Source organism: Kogia breviceps, chromosome 19 (genome assembly GCF_026419965.1).
Source record: "Kogia breviceps isolate mKogBre1 chromosome 19, mKogBre1 haplotype 1, whole genome shotgun sequence".
Classification (NCBI taxonomy): Eukaryota; Metazoa; Chordata; class Mammalia; order Artiodactyla; family Physeteridae; genus Kogia; species Kogia breviceps.
Window position 1 is genome coordinate 42,303,290 of NC_081328.1, and position 14,427 is coordinate 42,317,716.

General features: G+C 49.4%; 1 protein-coding gene across 3 annotated transcripts in view; it reads left to right on the plus strand.

Moving 5' to 3' along the window:
* MYL4 (myosin light chain 4) overlaps positions 1–14,205 on the plus strand; it is a 28,650-nt gene extending 14,445 nt beyond the window's left edge. For 2 of the 3 annotated variants that reach the window (XM_059048793.2, XM_067020686.1), the window contains exons 2-8: positions 3,141–3,297; positions 6,114–6,141; positions 10,644–10,793; positions 12,254–12,427; positions 12,913–12,990; positions 13,561–13,605; positions 14,032–14,205. In XM_059048793.2, coding sequence (XP_058904776.1) covers positions 3,175–3,297; positions 6,114–6,141; positions 10,644–10,793; positions 12,254–12,427; positions 12,913–12,990; positions 13,561–13,589 — 582 coding nt within the window. In that variant the 5' untranslated portion in view covers positions 3,141–3,174 and the 3' untranslated portion in view covers positions 13,590–13,605; positions 14,032–14,205. Of the gene's footprint in view, positions 1–3,140; positions 3,298–6,113; positions 6,142–10,474; positions 10,794–12,253; positions 12,428–12,912; positions 12,991–13,560; positions 13,606–14,031 lie in introns of those variants that run through there. The other variant, XM_059048796.2, reaches the window with a different exon arrangement.
* The last annotated feature ends 222 nt before the right edge of the window (positions 14,206–14,427 follow it).

Genomic DNA, 14,427 nt, shown 5'->3' on the forward strand with positions numbered 1-14,427 from the left:
GCCAGAGATGGTTTGTGGTGTCTAACTAACATTATTTCATACAAATCTCACATGAACTTGAGAAGGAAATGTGTACTGTTAAAGGTCCTGAGGGTCCTGGGCCCAAGATGTAGAAATGGCAAAACCAGGATTCAGACCTATGCTTGTCTGCCTCTAAAGTCTACACTCTTTCCATGTTTTCAGATCCTCCAGCCCCATTCTGCGTTCCTAGTTTTTTAACCTCAGAGCTCTGTTCCCAAGCAGTCTGGATATTTTGTTTCGCTTTAGAATTTAAAAAAAAAAAAAAAAAAAAAAAAAAAAAGAGGAGAAAGAAGAAAGAAAGAAAAAGAAACGAAAGGAAAAGACAGAGTTACAGCTGCCTGTCTTTGGGGGATCATATTTCTTCACAGAATGATTAGAATACCTTGTTTTTCCACTCAACATCTCATTCACTGGTTATTTTTGAACTATTAAACCATGGAACTATTTCCTACGAAATGACCATGGGACCTCCAGTATATAGAACACCTAGAAGTGGTGCTGTTTGAAGTGGCAGGGGATGGGGGAGCCCCAAGACCTGGCCTCTCTGTGTCCCTGACAGCCAGAATCAAGCTAAGGAATCCTTAGTTGTCTGTTGAACACATTGAAAGCTCCTGATTATCTCTCACTTTAGAGATGAGGAAGCTGGGCCCCAGAGAGGGGAAGCGGCTTGGCAGTGAGGACTAGTAGTGTCTGGCTCTTGCAGCTTCTGGCCTGCAGCTCTCTACAGTGTGGGTAACTCTGCACCTAGTCCAGGAAGGCGATGCGAGTGGCGGTAGAGAAAGAGGAGAGGCTGGGCTTCCTCTTTCCTCCTTCCTCATCACCAACAAACTGAGCCCCCAACCCCCTTGGGGAAGGAGGTGGTCAGGGAGAGAACAGCTGGGGAATACTGAAGGGTGCAAGCAGAGGCACTGGGAGCAGGGGACGAGGAGTCGGAAGGAAGAGAAGGCTGGAGAGGGGAAGGGGGGAAGGGAAAAGAGCCAAGGAGCTGACGGACTAGCTCAGGACCAGGACTGGCCTAGGGTTTGCTTCCTGGTCTTGCTCTAGGGTCCCCTTGGGCAAGACCTGCCCCCCTTTCCTGCCTCAGTTTTCTTTGAGCTTCTCTGCTCACCAGCGGTGAGAGCACGTACAGGGTACAGGAGGGGCAGGGTGGTGTAGGAGCATCGCACACGCACACGAGCAGCCAGCCGGGCTTAGCTGGCGCAGCTCCACCCGTGAAGAGCTGAATGTCTCGCCCCGTAGCTCCGAAGTCTCCTGGGCCTTAGATTCCTCACCTGTCACACCAGACGGGATGAGACGATCTCTAAGGGCCCTTCTGGCTCTGAAAGATGTGGGACCTGGAGCCTGTGCTTAGGGAACCCAGAGAATGGGCAGATGTGGGCTCCAGGGCACCATGCGTTATGTGGTCTAGCAATCTTGTTTTTTTTGTTTGTTTGTTTTTAATGTATATTTTTAAGTCTTTATTGACTTTGTTACAATATTGCTTCTGTTTTACGTTTTGTTTTTTTGGCCGTGAGGCATGTGGGATCTTAGTTCGCCCACCAGGGATGGAACCCTGCACTCCCTTCATTGGAAGGTGAAGTCTTAACCACTGGATGGCCAGGGAAGTCCCTAGCAATCTTGTTTTATGGGAGAGGAAACTGGACCTAGAAAGGCAAAGTGACTTTTCTGCTTCTCTCAGCTTTATTCCTCTTCATCCTCTGAAATGTAGAGCCATACAATTCAGTTCAAAGCAATTCTGTGCAGTGGATAAGCTTTTTGTTGTTGTTTTTCTGAACATTTTTTTTTTGACTTTCAACTTTTTTAAAAAAATAAAAACTACATGCTTGTTGTAAAGAATTCTGTTAATACAGGAAGTGAAAAAAGTAAAAACTGTAAATTGCTGTCATCCTCCTGTCCTTACCCTTTGAGTCCTTAGGGGTGTCTCCTGTTAACATTTTAGTGGTATTCATTCTGACCTATCTGATGAACCCACAAATATATACGTGTCCCACCCCCACCATGGGATTATAATATCACTGATTCAGGCACAAAGTTTAGAATCAGGCACACCTGGGTTCTAATCCCAGATTATAGATAATTAGCTGAGTGGCCTTGTTACCTGACCAGTTTTAGTCTCAACCTCCTCATGTGTAAAATGGGAGTAATAATATCAACCTTATAGGACTGCAGTGAAGATTTAAGGAGATTTTGTATGAATGGCACTTAACTACCAGTGCCTGATACACAGTAAGTACTACACACACACACACACACACACACACACACACACACACACACACACACACACACAAATACACACACATCCAGGGGGCACAGAATGAGTAAGAGGTACAGTATATAAAAACGAGACCCAAGCTTCCTTACCTTCAGTCTCATCGACTTTCAGCCAACCTCTCTGCTTCTCACCCTGGCTCCACAGCACAAGTTATGTGCTCAATACTTGTTGAATGAATGATTGAAGTTGTGGGGTGGACCCAGGGATTTGAGGTCTGTGGAGTTCCCGGGGAGCCTGCTCTGGGAGATGCAGGGTTTTACTCGTGGATTGGGAGGGGGTGGGACACTGTGAGTTGGCCGGACCAGCTGTTGCTTCAGGGTGCCCGGCCGGAGAGTTGAACCTCAGGGCAGAGCTGAGGCCCCAGAGTGGCTCTCAGCTTAAAGGATCTTGGCTTAAAAGGAATGTGCAGTGGGCTGCCTCTGTTCAGGAGGGACTAAAAAAAGCCTTGCCCTCCCCTGGGCTTTGTGTGAGGGTTATCAACTACTCAAGTCAGCTCATCTCTCTGGTTGGACTCTGGCATTTTTGAGAGGGTCTGTTTCCCTGGCCCCTCTGGGTGTCCACTGATTGGCAGGAAGGGGTCAGCCTGACCCAGAGGTGGAGGTCCTGAGGAGTGTGAGGTGTGGGGGGAGGGGGAGGGGGAGGGGGCTGGTAGCCCCAAACCTGGTGACAATATACAGTTGTCAGCTGTACCCTGCTGGTGTTTCTTCCTTTTATAGGCAGCAGCAGTTGCTCTTGCGATCACCCAGCCCCTCCGTGGGGGCTCCTGCCCAGGATAAAAGGGGCGGGAGGCAGCCCAGTCTCCTGTCTCATCTCCTGGGCGCCGTATCTCTTGATTCCTTCCTAGGTCCTACCTCTGCGGAAGAGCCCAACAAGACAACATGCCTCCCAAGAAGCCTGAGCCTAAGAAGGAAGCGGCCAAGGCAGCCTCGGCCCCAGCCCCGGCCTCTGCCCCACCTCCTGAGCCTCCCAAGGAACCTGCCTTTGATCCCAAGAGTGTAAAGGTAAGTGAGCCTCAGCCACTGGGATGGCGGTGGGGCTGACATTCAGGACCCTCTTGGCCCTGGAGCTCAGAGATCTACTTCATGGAGGCTGGACCGGGCTGAGGGCTGGGGTGGGGAGTGGAGCAGGTGTTGGGGCTGGTGAGGGCTATTTTGGATTGCAGGCTTTTCCCCTCAAGAACAGGTTTCTGCTCTGCCTGAGGAAGCCCTGCTCCGTCATCCCAAATTTGCCCAGCAAACTTGGAAATAGCAGGGCGGTACAACCAACCAACCATCTAAACTTTCTTTAAGGCACTGTGGGCACCACCATAGCGAAGTAAAAAAGGCTGTGTGATATCTTATGGAGAACAGATACAGACGATAACTTCCAGTGTAACTTGGAGTAGGTGATATAAAGGGCGGGGGAGCACTGCCCTCTGGGTGCTGGGGTCTCAGAAAGGCTTCACCTGCAAAGACCCTTGTGCTGGTGGGTGGTGAGGGCAGGGAGGCCCTAGATAAGACGAGAAGAGCCTGCTTCTCTCTCCTCTTCCCCACCCAGGTGGACCCCTCCTTCTGTGCCCTTAGCCTGGGCTCCTATCTGGAGCATGCCATGGCCTAGCCTAGCCCAGGCCGAGACCCTCCCTCTAACTTGGTGTAGGAGCTGGGCCAGGCTCCCTCTCTGCCCCACCGCGCTCCCCTCATCCTGAGAGGCTCCTCTCCTTGGAGCTGGGGTAGACCCTGCCTGCTGACTCAGTCATTTTAGGCCTCCCAGCTATCTGGCCCAGCTGCTTAAGGAATGGAACGGGTAGGGCATGGGCCAATGAAGGAGGGGGTCAGAGGCCTCTGGAGACTGAAGCAGTTTTAAGCTTTGGCACCAGAATGTAAGAGGTCAAGTGGCTACTGGTATGAAGGGCTATTAATAGCAGGTTGGGAGTGGTGGGCCCTTGGGGATATCATGAGCCTCAGGGCAGGGCTGGGGGTGGTGAGGAATCAGATCAAAATTAGAGCTCAGGACCTGGTTCTGTGACAAAGAGGAAGAGAAACTAGCCCCCCGGAGCTCTAACTGGATGACCCTCCCTGGCCCTCTCAGGATACTTCCTAGTACCCACAGCCCTGGGAGACCCTGCCACTGTGCCCAGAACACTGGGGTTGATGATCTATGGTAGTCCCTACAAGGGGCGAAATTTAAGCAGAACTGGCTTGGCCAAGAGATGGGACACTCTGGGGAAACTGAGGCACAGGGTAAGACCTTGAAAGTACCTGAAGGTTTTCTAGGTCATATATCGCTCCCTCTCTGGGCAAAGCCTAGCAAGAAAAGCTGACGATCTCCCCCTTCAGGAAACCTGGATTTCTGATTTGTTCTGATAACGCACTGTTCCCGTGGGACAGCTTAGTCTGGACGAGAGCTGCCTAGTGGTATCATCCGAGTTCCTTCTCTTTGGCCTGTCACTTCCCTCCATCCACCCACCTTCCCCAGTGTCTCACATCTGGTTGCAATTCTCTTTTCCGTGTCTGGATTTTCCAGTTATGGGAGTTGTTGAAATTGCTTCAAAGAGGAAAAAGAAAATTAGGTATTTTTCATGAAGACTATTTTCACTATTATTATACTTTACCCAGTTCCTTTGCTTAGAAGATTCTTTGCTCAAAAATAGAGCAAAAGTAAACTTAAGCCCAATGTGTGTGGTTATGACCATATATTCAGATGTTATGTTGTTATACTAATTTCTCTTACACGTTTAATCCTGGGGCTTAAAGCATAGCAAAGTAAGGCAAACTGCACCGTTCCCCGGAGGGTTCATTCAGAGCATCCTTTACCCCATTTAGGGGGTTTCTTTAACTTTCTGACGAACCCTCCCCTACTCCTTCGGCAAAGTCCATTCCTGGGCACAGCTAGTTCTCTTCCCAACACGGTGTAGCTCCTCTCCTGCTCTCCTCGCTCGTTCCAGCCACCTCCGGCGGTCGTCATTAACGAGGTCAGCCTCGGATGGGCACAGAACAGCAGAATCAGGACGAGGAATGGTGGCACACAAAGAAGATGCTCCAAGATCGGTTGCCGCCACCAGCGGAGAGGGGATTTGAGGGGGTGGTGGTAGACAAGGACCATGAAGTAACATGCAAGATCCTAAATTAAAATAATGACTAATGCTTGTTCATTGTCATTCATTTTCAGAGCCTTCCGCCTTCTGTACTCAGATTTGAATTTAGGGGGGAAAACCCCAAATTTACTCCTCTCAACAAATATATTTTGAGTGCCTACTCTATGCCAGGCATTTTCTGGCAAATTCCCTGCCCTGCCGGGACCCTGGCTTCAAGGAATCACAGTACACATAAAGGCATGACAGGAAAACAGTTAGGAAGCATCCAGGGCCTGCCTGAGAGGGATGTGTGCCGAAGGAGGTGCTGGGATGGAGGGGGTGAGGGAAGGTTTTGTTGAAGGAGGTGGGTTGAAAGCCAGCATCAAGTAGAAAGGGGAGAGACTGAAGGGGTGGATGCGAAGGCTGTTTACAGCCGCTGGGACAGAATTTACATTCGACCCAAAGGAATTATAATAGGGAGTCAGTGTGGGTTCTAGAGTTATTCAGAGTGTTTCTCTTTCCCTCTCATTTGGAGCCATCACTTAACAAGTGGTGTTGAGAGAGCTTTGGAGGCTGCATTATTTGACAGCCTGTCAATTGTGGCCCAGTTGTCAGGAGGCCGGTGTTTGACTCTCAGGCCGTAGTCTCCTTCCGTCCTCATCAGTGTCTGCTGGAGGTGACCCGATTGCTGCGGAAGCCGCTTCTGCTTCCCTTTGGAAGGCTTTAGCAGTCCCAGCCCTCATTCCTCTGTGTTTCTCTCCACAGATAGACTTCACTGCTGACCAGATCGAAGGTGAGTGCTAGCAGCCCCGCCTATCCCACCACACTCTCTCTGTTGCGCTTCCTGGGGAGGAGTTGTTGTCGCCACCATAATAGCAATCAGCACCGTCACCATCACCATCTCCAGCATTGCAAACCCGTATCTGAGTCAGCGTACACAAAGGCGTGACTGGAAAACAGTTATGCAAAATAGCAAGGATAGGTGTGCTCTCTGCTCACTTTCACCTACTACATGTTATTACTTAAGCACTTTACTTGGGTTAGTTTGTTTAATTTTCACCGCAACCCTGTGAGGTAGGGATTATTACCACCCCACTTTACAGGTGATAAAACTGAGGCAGAGAGGTTGGGTGGCTTGCCCAGTCTCACACAGACTGTTGGCGGTGGAGCCAGGATTCTAACTCAGGCAATCTGATTCCAGGCTTGAGTTCTGAACTACTCTGCCAGACTGCCTGGAACATAATAGATGCACAGCAAAAATGCCTTTTTTTCCTCCACTCTATAATCTCCTGTCCAAGATATTTAGAAGCCCTCGTTTCTGGTTTGTTATTGGAAAGCCCTCCTTAGGTTACCAGCTCCCTCTCCCTGCATCCTGAAGTCTGCCAAGCTGCTCACCCCCTAACGGCGGCAGGACCAGCGGTGACTTGAGGGTGCCCTAGTCCACCTGTGATCTCCATCAGCCCTTCTCCGTCTTAGATGAAGACAATTTGTTTTCTCAGCTTAATATAAGTATTATTAAGGTACCTTCAAGACAAGCCTCGAGACCTCCCACCCTCCAACTTAATTGTTGCCCCTCAGCCCTCTTCTGTAGGAGTCTGGTGTTTTGAGAATGAAATGTTTCAAGTGATATCTACTTTACAGCTGGGATCCACCCTCACTGCAACTTATCCCTTTGTTTCCCCCACCAAATGCCTCCTGGACATAAAATCATAGGAATTGAAAGGTCACCTGATTCAACCCCTTGATTTTAAGCACAGACTATATTTTAAAAATTAAACTAATCCATGAACGTGGTAAAAAAAAATCATATACTACTTAAAAATAAAGAAAATTAAGAATATTTTCCCCTTGCTTTCCTCTCACACTGATCCCCTCTCCCCAAAACAATCATTGTTAATAGGTCTATGTATCCTTTGATAAAAAAAATATGATGTTAAACCAGTATGTATGTATGTATGTGTAAAGTTTATACAAATTGAGTCATGTGGTGCATACTGTCCTGCATCTTTTATTTAATATATATTTGGGTTTAACAATGGATAACATAGTACGTATTATTTAATAATATATTTAAATATCTTTTTATATTTAACACCAAGAGGTCTACCTCATTCTTTTAAACAGTTATATAGATTCTCACACGTGGATGCACCTTTTAATCCAATCAGGCCCACATTGATAAGACCTTCAGGTTGTTTCCAGTTGGGGGAAATAATGCTTTCCCCAGGGGATCTTCCTAGCAATGAGTCAAAGGATATGTGCATTTTAATAGTTATTGCCAAGTTTCCCTCCAAAAAAGTGATGCCAGTTACCCAACAATAGGGCATGAGAGATGGCAGATGCATTTTGAAACAAGGGAACTGAGTCCGACTCCATTTTTGCAATACCCTGTGGACACTCACTTTCCATCAATGGTTTGTAGTGCTGTGAAATTCTTAAAATAAATTTTAATGCATTTTAGTTAAATATATACTCAGTGTATATACAAACACAGTGGTACCCATGAGGACTAGAAAATCAACTAATGATAAAAAAATTTTCATTTCCCAAATGGGAATCCTGGTCAAAGCCAACTGAGACAGCTGGTTGCCTCTTTTCTCCGTGAAGATTTTCAGGGCTGGGGCCTAACTCATTCCAGCCTTTCATCTCTCTGACTTTGAAGGCATTGTTCCTTAGGTTGGATTGGAATTGTTTTTGCTTTAATTTTATTCCTATCTCTTCATTTGCTCTTTGGTGAAACTGAAGATGGTTTTCTCCTGTTTTGCTGGGAAGAACATTATCTGCAACTGGAGACTTTGATATTAGCCCTAAATCTGCAACTATTGGCCATGAGACTTAGAGCAAGTCTCTTCTTTAAACCTGGATTTTCTTATCTGCAAAGTGAGGGTATTTGGTTCTTTTCAATTCAGAAATTCTGTGACTCTATTCAGCATCTTCTAGATACCCTCCATCTATTTGAAGATAGTTATCAAATCCCTTCCTAGCTTTATGATCTCCAGGTGATATGGCTCCAATTTCTTTCATTCATTTATTTATTTCTTTTCTCATAGGAATTAGTTTCTAAGTCCTGACTTCCTTCTCTGGTCCATATTTCCATATCCTTCTGGAAAGGGATCACCACCATTGTTCACTGCTCTAGCAGGCAGCTCTCTACTACAGATCTTTCAGAAGTTTCTTCTGGGACAATGAACTTCATCTCTCATACACCTCGAGATCACACTGGCCTTGTTTTCCTCCTAGTAGCTATCCTAGACTTCAGTGTTTGGTTTTTATGTGCACACCAGCCTTCCCAGCATCTGGAACATTAGCTGGTATAGCAGGCCTCTTCCGCCTCCTCCTCTTCCTCACTTGGTTTCCTTAATAGTTGGCTGGAAGTCACATCTGCAGTGGCCTGTAAATGACGATAATAATAGCTATAGCATAAAGTCTTTGTAAAGATGAATGGGATGATTCATGCAAAGTTATCAGCTCAGAGCCTGGCCCACGGTAAGTGCTCAAATCATAGGTCATTATTCTTGTTATTTCCCTCCTGTTCCATCCTTCTAGTAAATATCATTCTTCTTTTAAGTGGAGACTCCTACTTTTATTAAGTTTGCCCTTACTCTTCTGAATGAATTAGGAGAAGATCAAAAAGTCTGAGTTCAGATTCAACTACCATATTTAATGAACAATGAATTTGTGCCAGAAGCCATGCTAATTGCTTTAAAAGTTAAAAAAAAAATTAAATTGTTCTAACAAAGCTGTGAAGTCAGTGCTGTTCCTTTTGACAGAGGACAAAGTTCAGTGAGGTTATGTGACCTGGCCAAGATCACACAGTTAAGTGGTAAAATTGGGATTAAACTCAGTAAGAGATTACTAACAGCATTGTTGGAGAATTTACTCTGTGTTAAGACACAGAGTTAAGGTTTTTTACGTACATTATTGTATTGTATTTGAATGTAATTTAAGGACCCTATGAGGTAGGTGCCATTTATAGAAGAGAAGAGGTTTATAGAGGTTAGTTATTTACTTGCCCAAGGTCACACAGCTACTAAGCGATGGAAACAGAATTTGAATTCAATTATTTAGTAATTTGAAAGGCTTGCAGTTTTATATCTTTGAAATTCATACAAAGCCTAATAAAGAGTGGCAGGTAAATGTCTTGGGAAACCTGCTTTGATATGTGGAATGATTTGTAAATAATCCATATGCAGCATCAAAGGAAATAAGTGTTTCTAAAGTGCTTAGAGAAGATTAAAAGCAGCTTTTCTCCTAAGTAGTTCACACATTCTTCTTAGGTTTATATTGTTAATCTGCTTAGTAAACCGTGGTAGCATAAGGTAATTTCAATGCCATACCCAGTCCATATTATCCCCAGTGACGAGTTGGTTGAATCCAAATTGATTAGGAATTAAGGTTCTTTGCAAAGGGCCCAGGAGTGCCTTCATTCAGCCTTGCCCCTTGGACACCTGCCCTGGAACCTTCTGGGAGTCTGGCTCCAGAACTAGGAAATATAATAATAACCACCATTTGTTGATTCCCTTACCACATGCTAGACACCATGCTTGGAGTGCTTTGTAATCCCCCCAGCAGCCCACACAGGTGGACACCGTATCCTTACTTAGAGCTAAGAAACGGAGGGCCCGTGGGAGTTAGGAGTTTGCCCGAGGCCACTTGCGGGTCAGTGGTAGAGCTGGGGTGGGTTGACTGTTTCCACCAGGTCACCTTGTCCAGCCTGGGAGCCCCCTCTCAGCCTGGACAGGCAGTACTGATATTAGCTGACTTTTGAACAGGTCTTATCACTTTGCAAAGTGCTTCCACACACTGCCACCTCCTTTGACGCGCGTAGTAACTGGGAGGGGAGGGTGGGGTGGAGCCTTACTTTCTGCGCGTGCGCAAGGAAACTGAGAGCCAGCCCGGTGCTGCTTGGCAGAGCCAAGAGGAGAACCCAGGAATCCTGACTCCTCAGCCAGTGCTCTTTTCACCTGCAGTCAGCCACCTCACCTGCAAAGGGAAGGATGGGTGGATGGGAGGGGCGGGGGCAGGGGAGACTTCAAATGATGTGACAAGTGATCGATGGAAGAGATCCCAGGCCCAGCGCTGGAACAGGTCGTGGGGCTCCAGGATGCTTCTTTAGTTGTCAGAAGATGGGGTGGGGATGGGTTACAGGGAGCGGCTGGGATGATGGCTGCAGGGAAATACTGAAATATTTTATCAACCACACTGACATGCTCTTCAGCGCAAGTGGAGGCCGATCAGCCCCCAGCCACCGCCTTCGCTTGGCGCCGGGGGCTGCAGCCAGTCTTTTCTCTGCAGAGTTCAAAGAGGCCTTTTCATTGTTTGACCGGACCCCGACTGGAGAGCTGAAGATCACCTACGGGCAGTGCGGGGACGTGCTGCGGGCCCTGGGCCAGAACCCCACCAACGCCGAGGTGCTGCGTGTCCTGGGCAAGCCCAAGCCGGAAGGTCAGCGTGGGCCTCGTGGTGTCTCCCCGCCGCCCCTGGGGCTCTCTCCCTTCAAGACCTCCCTACCCGCCCCAGGTTACCCTCCTCCCATTGCTAGAATTACCTGGAAGCGCCTGGCACTTAGTTGACCCTCGAAGAGTGTGACTTGGGCTTGTTCTTGTTTTCCCCATGAGGGCGGGAGCTCCTGGGAAGCAGGAGCGACATTCTACTTCTTCAGTGTCTTCCTCTGACACGGAGGTTGCCAGGGACATGGAGCAGGGAAGCTTGGAGGGAGGCTGATAACTGACCAGTGCCCCCCTCTTCCCCACCAGCAAATTGTGGTCGAGGTGTCACAGCACTGAGCTGTCCTGTGTCTAATGATGGTTAGATCATTCAGGATTGCAAATTATTCATTTAATATAAATTAGAGCAGACCCAAGATTAGCTCTATAATGATGCTTCTTTCACTCATTTGCATTTGATAGATTTTGGTGAATGAGAGTTTAGAAAGTGGTGCAAGTGGCAACATTTGTGAATGTCACCTGTCACCATGGCAGTCAGGGTAACAGCTGCCCTAACACACATGTCCTTCTGAGAGGACGGGGCCAAGCAGACCAGGGCAGGAGCCCCCGGCCAGGGTGGGTCATCTCCGGAGGCTTCCTGGGCCCCATTTTGGCCCTACCCCCTTCCTTGGTTCTGGCCCCTTCCACTCCTGCTCTTGCTGGTGAAGACACCGGTTGGGGGTGAAGGATGTGGGCCAGAAGGGCCAGAGGACCAGGAGCCTACCGGTGTCAGGAGGGCTTCTCAGAGGTCGAAAGATATCTGGGCACTTCCATTGTGGGAGGTTCCTGGGTTATAAAAGAAAGCAATGCCAACATTTGGGGGTATTTTAAAATGGTTTACCTCTATTAAATTAAAGCTTTTAACACATGACAATGTGGTAGAAGGGTGCTAGTCACACAAGAATCACACATTTTTAAAAGTGATTGATTCAGAGTTGCTCTAGGCACTGTGGTCTAGTGATGGGACCCAAATCTGGAGTTATGCACAATTTTCTTTTTGCACTTTTGTCAGTTTACCCTGGTGACTGGGAGTCTGTCACGTGTCAGAAGTCTAAGTTGTGAATGTGAGGCTTGCCCTGTGTGGTCCTTGGGGCCCCTCAAATCCTACTGCGGCCACCTCAGCTCCCTGCCCCGCTGGCCACCTGGAGCTCAGAGGTCTGGGTGGAGTCACAGTCACTTTTCCCTCCTGCCCTAGTCCTTTCACTGAGAAGCGTGCCCAGAGCCAGCTCCTGCCTGGCTCCCGGGCCTCTGAGCCCTCCGGGATTGCTGACGGGGTGCCCCACCCAGAAGTGGCAGCGGCTGAGCTCTGGGTGCTGCCAGGAACGGGCTAGCCTGGCAGAGCCGGCTGAGACCCCTCCTGACCCTCTGCTTCCTCGAGCTCACGTCGAATTTCCTTTCCTTGCTCGTCCCCACCGCAAGAGATGAACGCCAAGATGCTGGACTTTGAGACGTTCCTGCCCATCCTGCAGCACATCTCCCGCAACAAGGAGCAGGGCACCTACGAGGACTTCGTGGAGGGGCTGCGCGTGTTTGATAAGGAGAGCAACGGCACGGTCATGGGCGCCGAGCTTCGCCACGTCCTCGCCACCCTGGGTATGCCAGCTGGGCAGAGGGGGAGCCCAAGGACAGGGGGAACAGAGGCGTGGGAAGTGCCCGAGTGGCATATGTTGGGGAGACATGGGGGTCCCTGCGTCCTGAGGATCACATCCTGATCCAGGCCTCTCTTGCTTCCCCAACTGGGTTTGCTCAGCAGGGTGGGAAGGAGAGGAGAGCAGGTTGGCCGAGCAGGGGTGAGGCCTGAGAGCTGGGACCCAGGGCTCCTGTCCTTGTCTTTGCCTCAGTCACTGGGGCCCTGGTCTGCTCACCCACTGGTGGCTGTAGCCAGAGGGAGAGACCTTGGGAACTAGGAAGGGCCTTAAGACCCTTGGCTCCACCCTCCAAAGCCTCTGGGGGAGTTTTGGTATGGCCACTTCCTACATCCAGGAAGTCTTGAGCCATCAGACTCAAGGGGGTGCTTGGGTGTGGCCTGTGCCTCCTTTGCCCATCTGTAATTAAGTGCCCACTGTCTCCCGCCCCAGGAGAGAAGATGACTGAGGCTGAAGTGGAGCAGCTGTTAGCAGGGCAGGAGGATGCCAATGGCTGCATCAATTACGAAGGTATCGGCTCATGCTGCACTTCCCCGGTCAGGCAGGGATGGGGGGTTGGGTACAGTTTGGGCTGGGCTGGGCTGCAGAACAGAACAGATGGAGGGGCTAGGGAATATGTGCACCCCGTGGGCTTTGGTGAGCTCCCAGTCGATATTGTTCTTTTTCTCTCCTGGGAGTGAACATCATGGTGTAACGGAAGGGGCATGGATTTCAGAGACAGCTCTGTGATATACCAGCTGTGTGACCTTGAGCAAGTCATTTACCTTCTCTGAGCCTTGGTTTTCTCATCTGAGCAATGGGGTGATGCTGGCCCCTTTCCCAAGGTTGCGGGGATTGGCAGAGATAATGTAGCTCATTTCATCTGTGTCAAGTACCAGCACAGAGAATGGACACAGAGCGGTGGTTATGTCGCTTCCTTCCTTCCACCTTCTCCCCATCAACCCTAAATGGGGGAAAGAATCATGATCTGAAGAAAGGGTATTGGGAAGGTTTGAGGTCAGGCGGTATAGAGCAGGGAGAAGAGGTTTAAGGGGCTGAGAGGGGCCAAGTGCAGTGGCTGATTTCCGTCTTCTTTCCCAGCCTTTGTCAAGCACATCATGTCTGGGTGAAGCAGACCCCTCCAGGGTGAGTGCAGCCTCTCCTTCGGGGTCCCTCTGGGGCCCCACGGGGCACTGCAGGGGGTGGAGAACAGCCTGGCCCCGCCCATCAGTCCCCTGCCCTCTTAGTGCTCCTGTCAGCTCCTGCCCTGCCGCCTGCCCTCCCTGGTGTTTGCACCTGACCTTGACCTTCATCGGTCACATCCTCCTGCCTCTTCTGGGGTCTCTCAAGGCAAGATCATTTCCTCAGGAGGGGCCTCCTGTATAGGCTCGTGTGTGTAAGGAGCCAGGTCCCAGGTGCCCTTGACCCTGTTCCTCTTTTCTCCCTTCCCTGACCACCCCCTGTGCCCTCCTGCCCAGGCTTGGTGCCATCCTGGTAGGGGTGGGGTCTGTGATCAGGGGCTGGGGTATGGAGAGTGAGCTAGAGCCCTGTATATCTAATGCTTTCTTTCAGGTGCCTGGCCCATGGCCTTAGCCCAGGTGAGTTAACGAGAGGCCCAGAGTGACTGAGCTGGGGTTGGAGTCCTGGACTCTCCACTGCACCGCAGCCCCGAGGACCTCATGGGCCCATAGCCCTCCCCGTAAATAAACAGCTCCGGCAAGGCTGTGCCGAGTTCCCTGATTTCAACCAGTCTCTGAGTTGCTTTTTTAAATGTAAACTAGTTGAGCTTGGTTTTTGTGAGTGTGTGTGATAATGTCACCTGAGGCCTCATGCATATTCCTCAGAGAAATGAGCAGTATCTGGGAGCGGGGGGAAAAGGGCCAGAGCCCAGAGATCTAGAAACATGAGGGCCAGACCATGAGCAGAGAGCTCAGGAAGGGCCTGCAGTTTGAGGAGCTGTAATCAGGA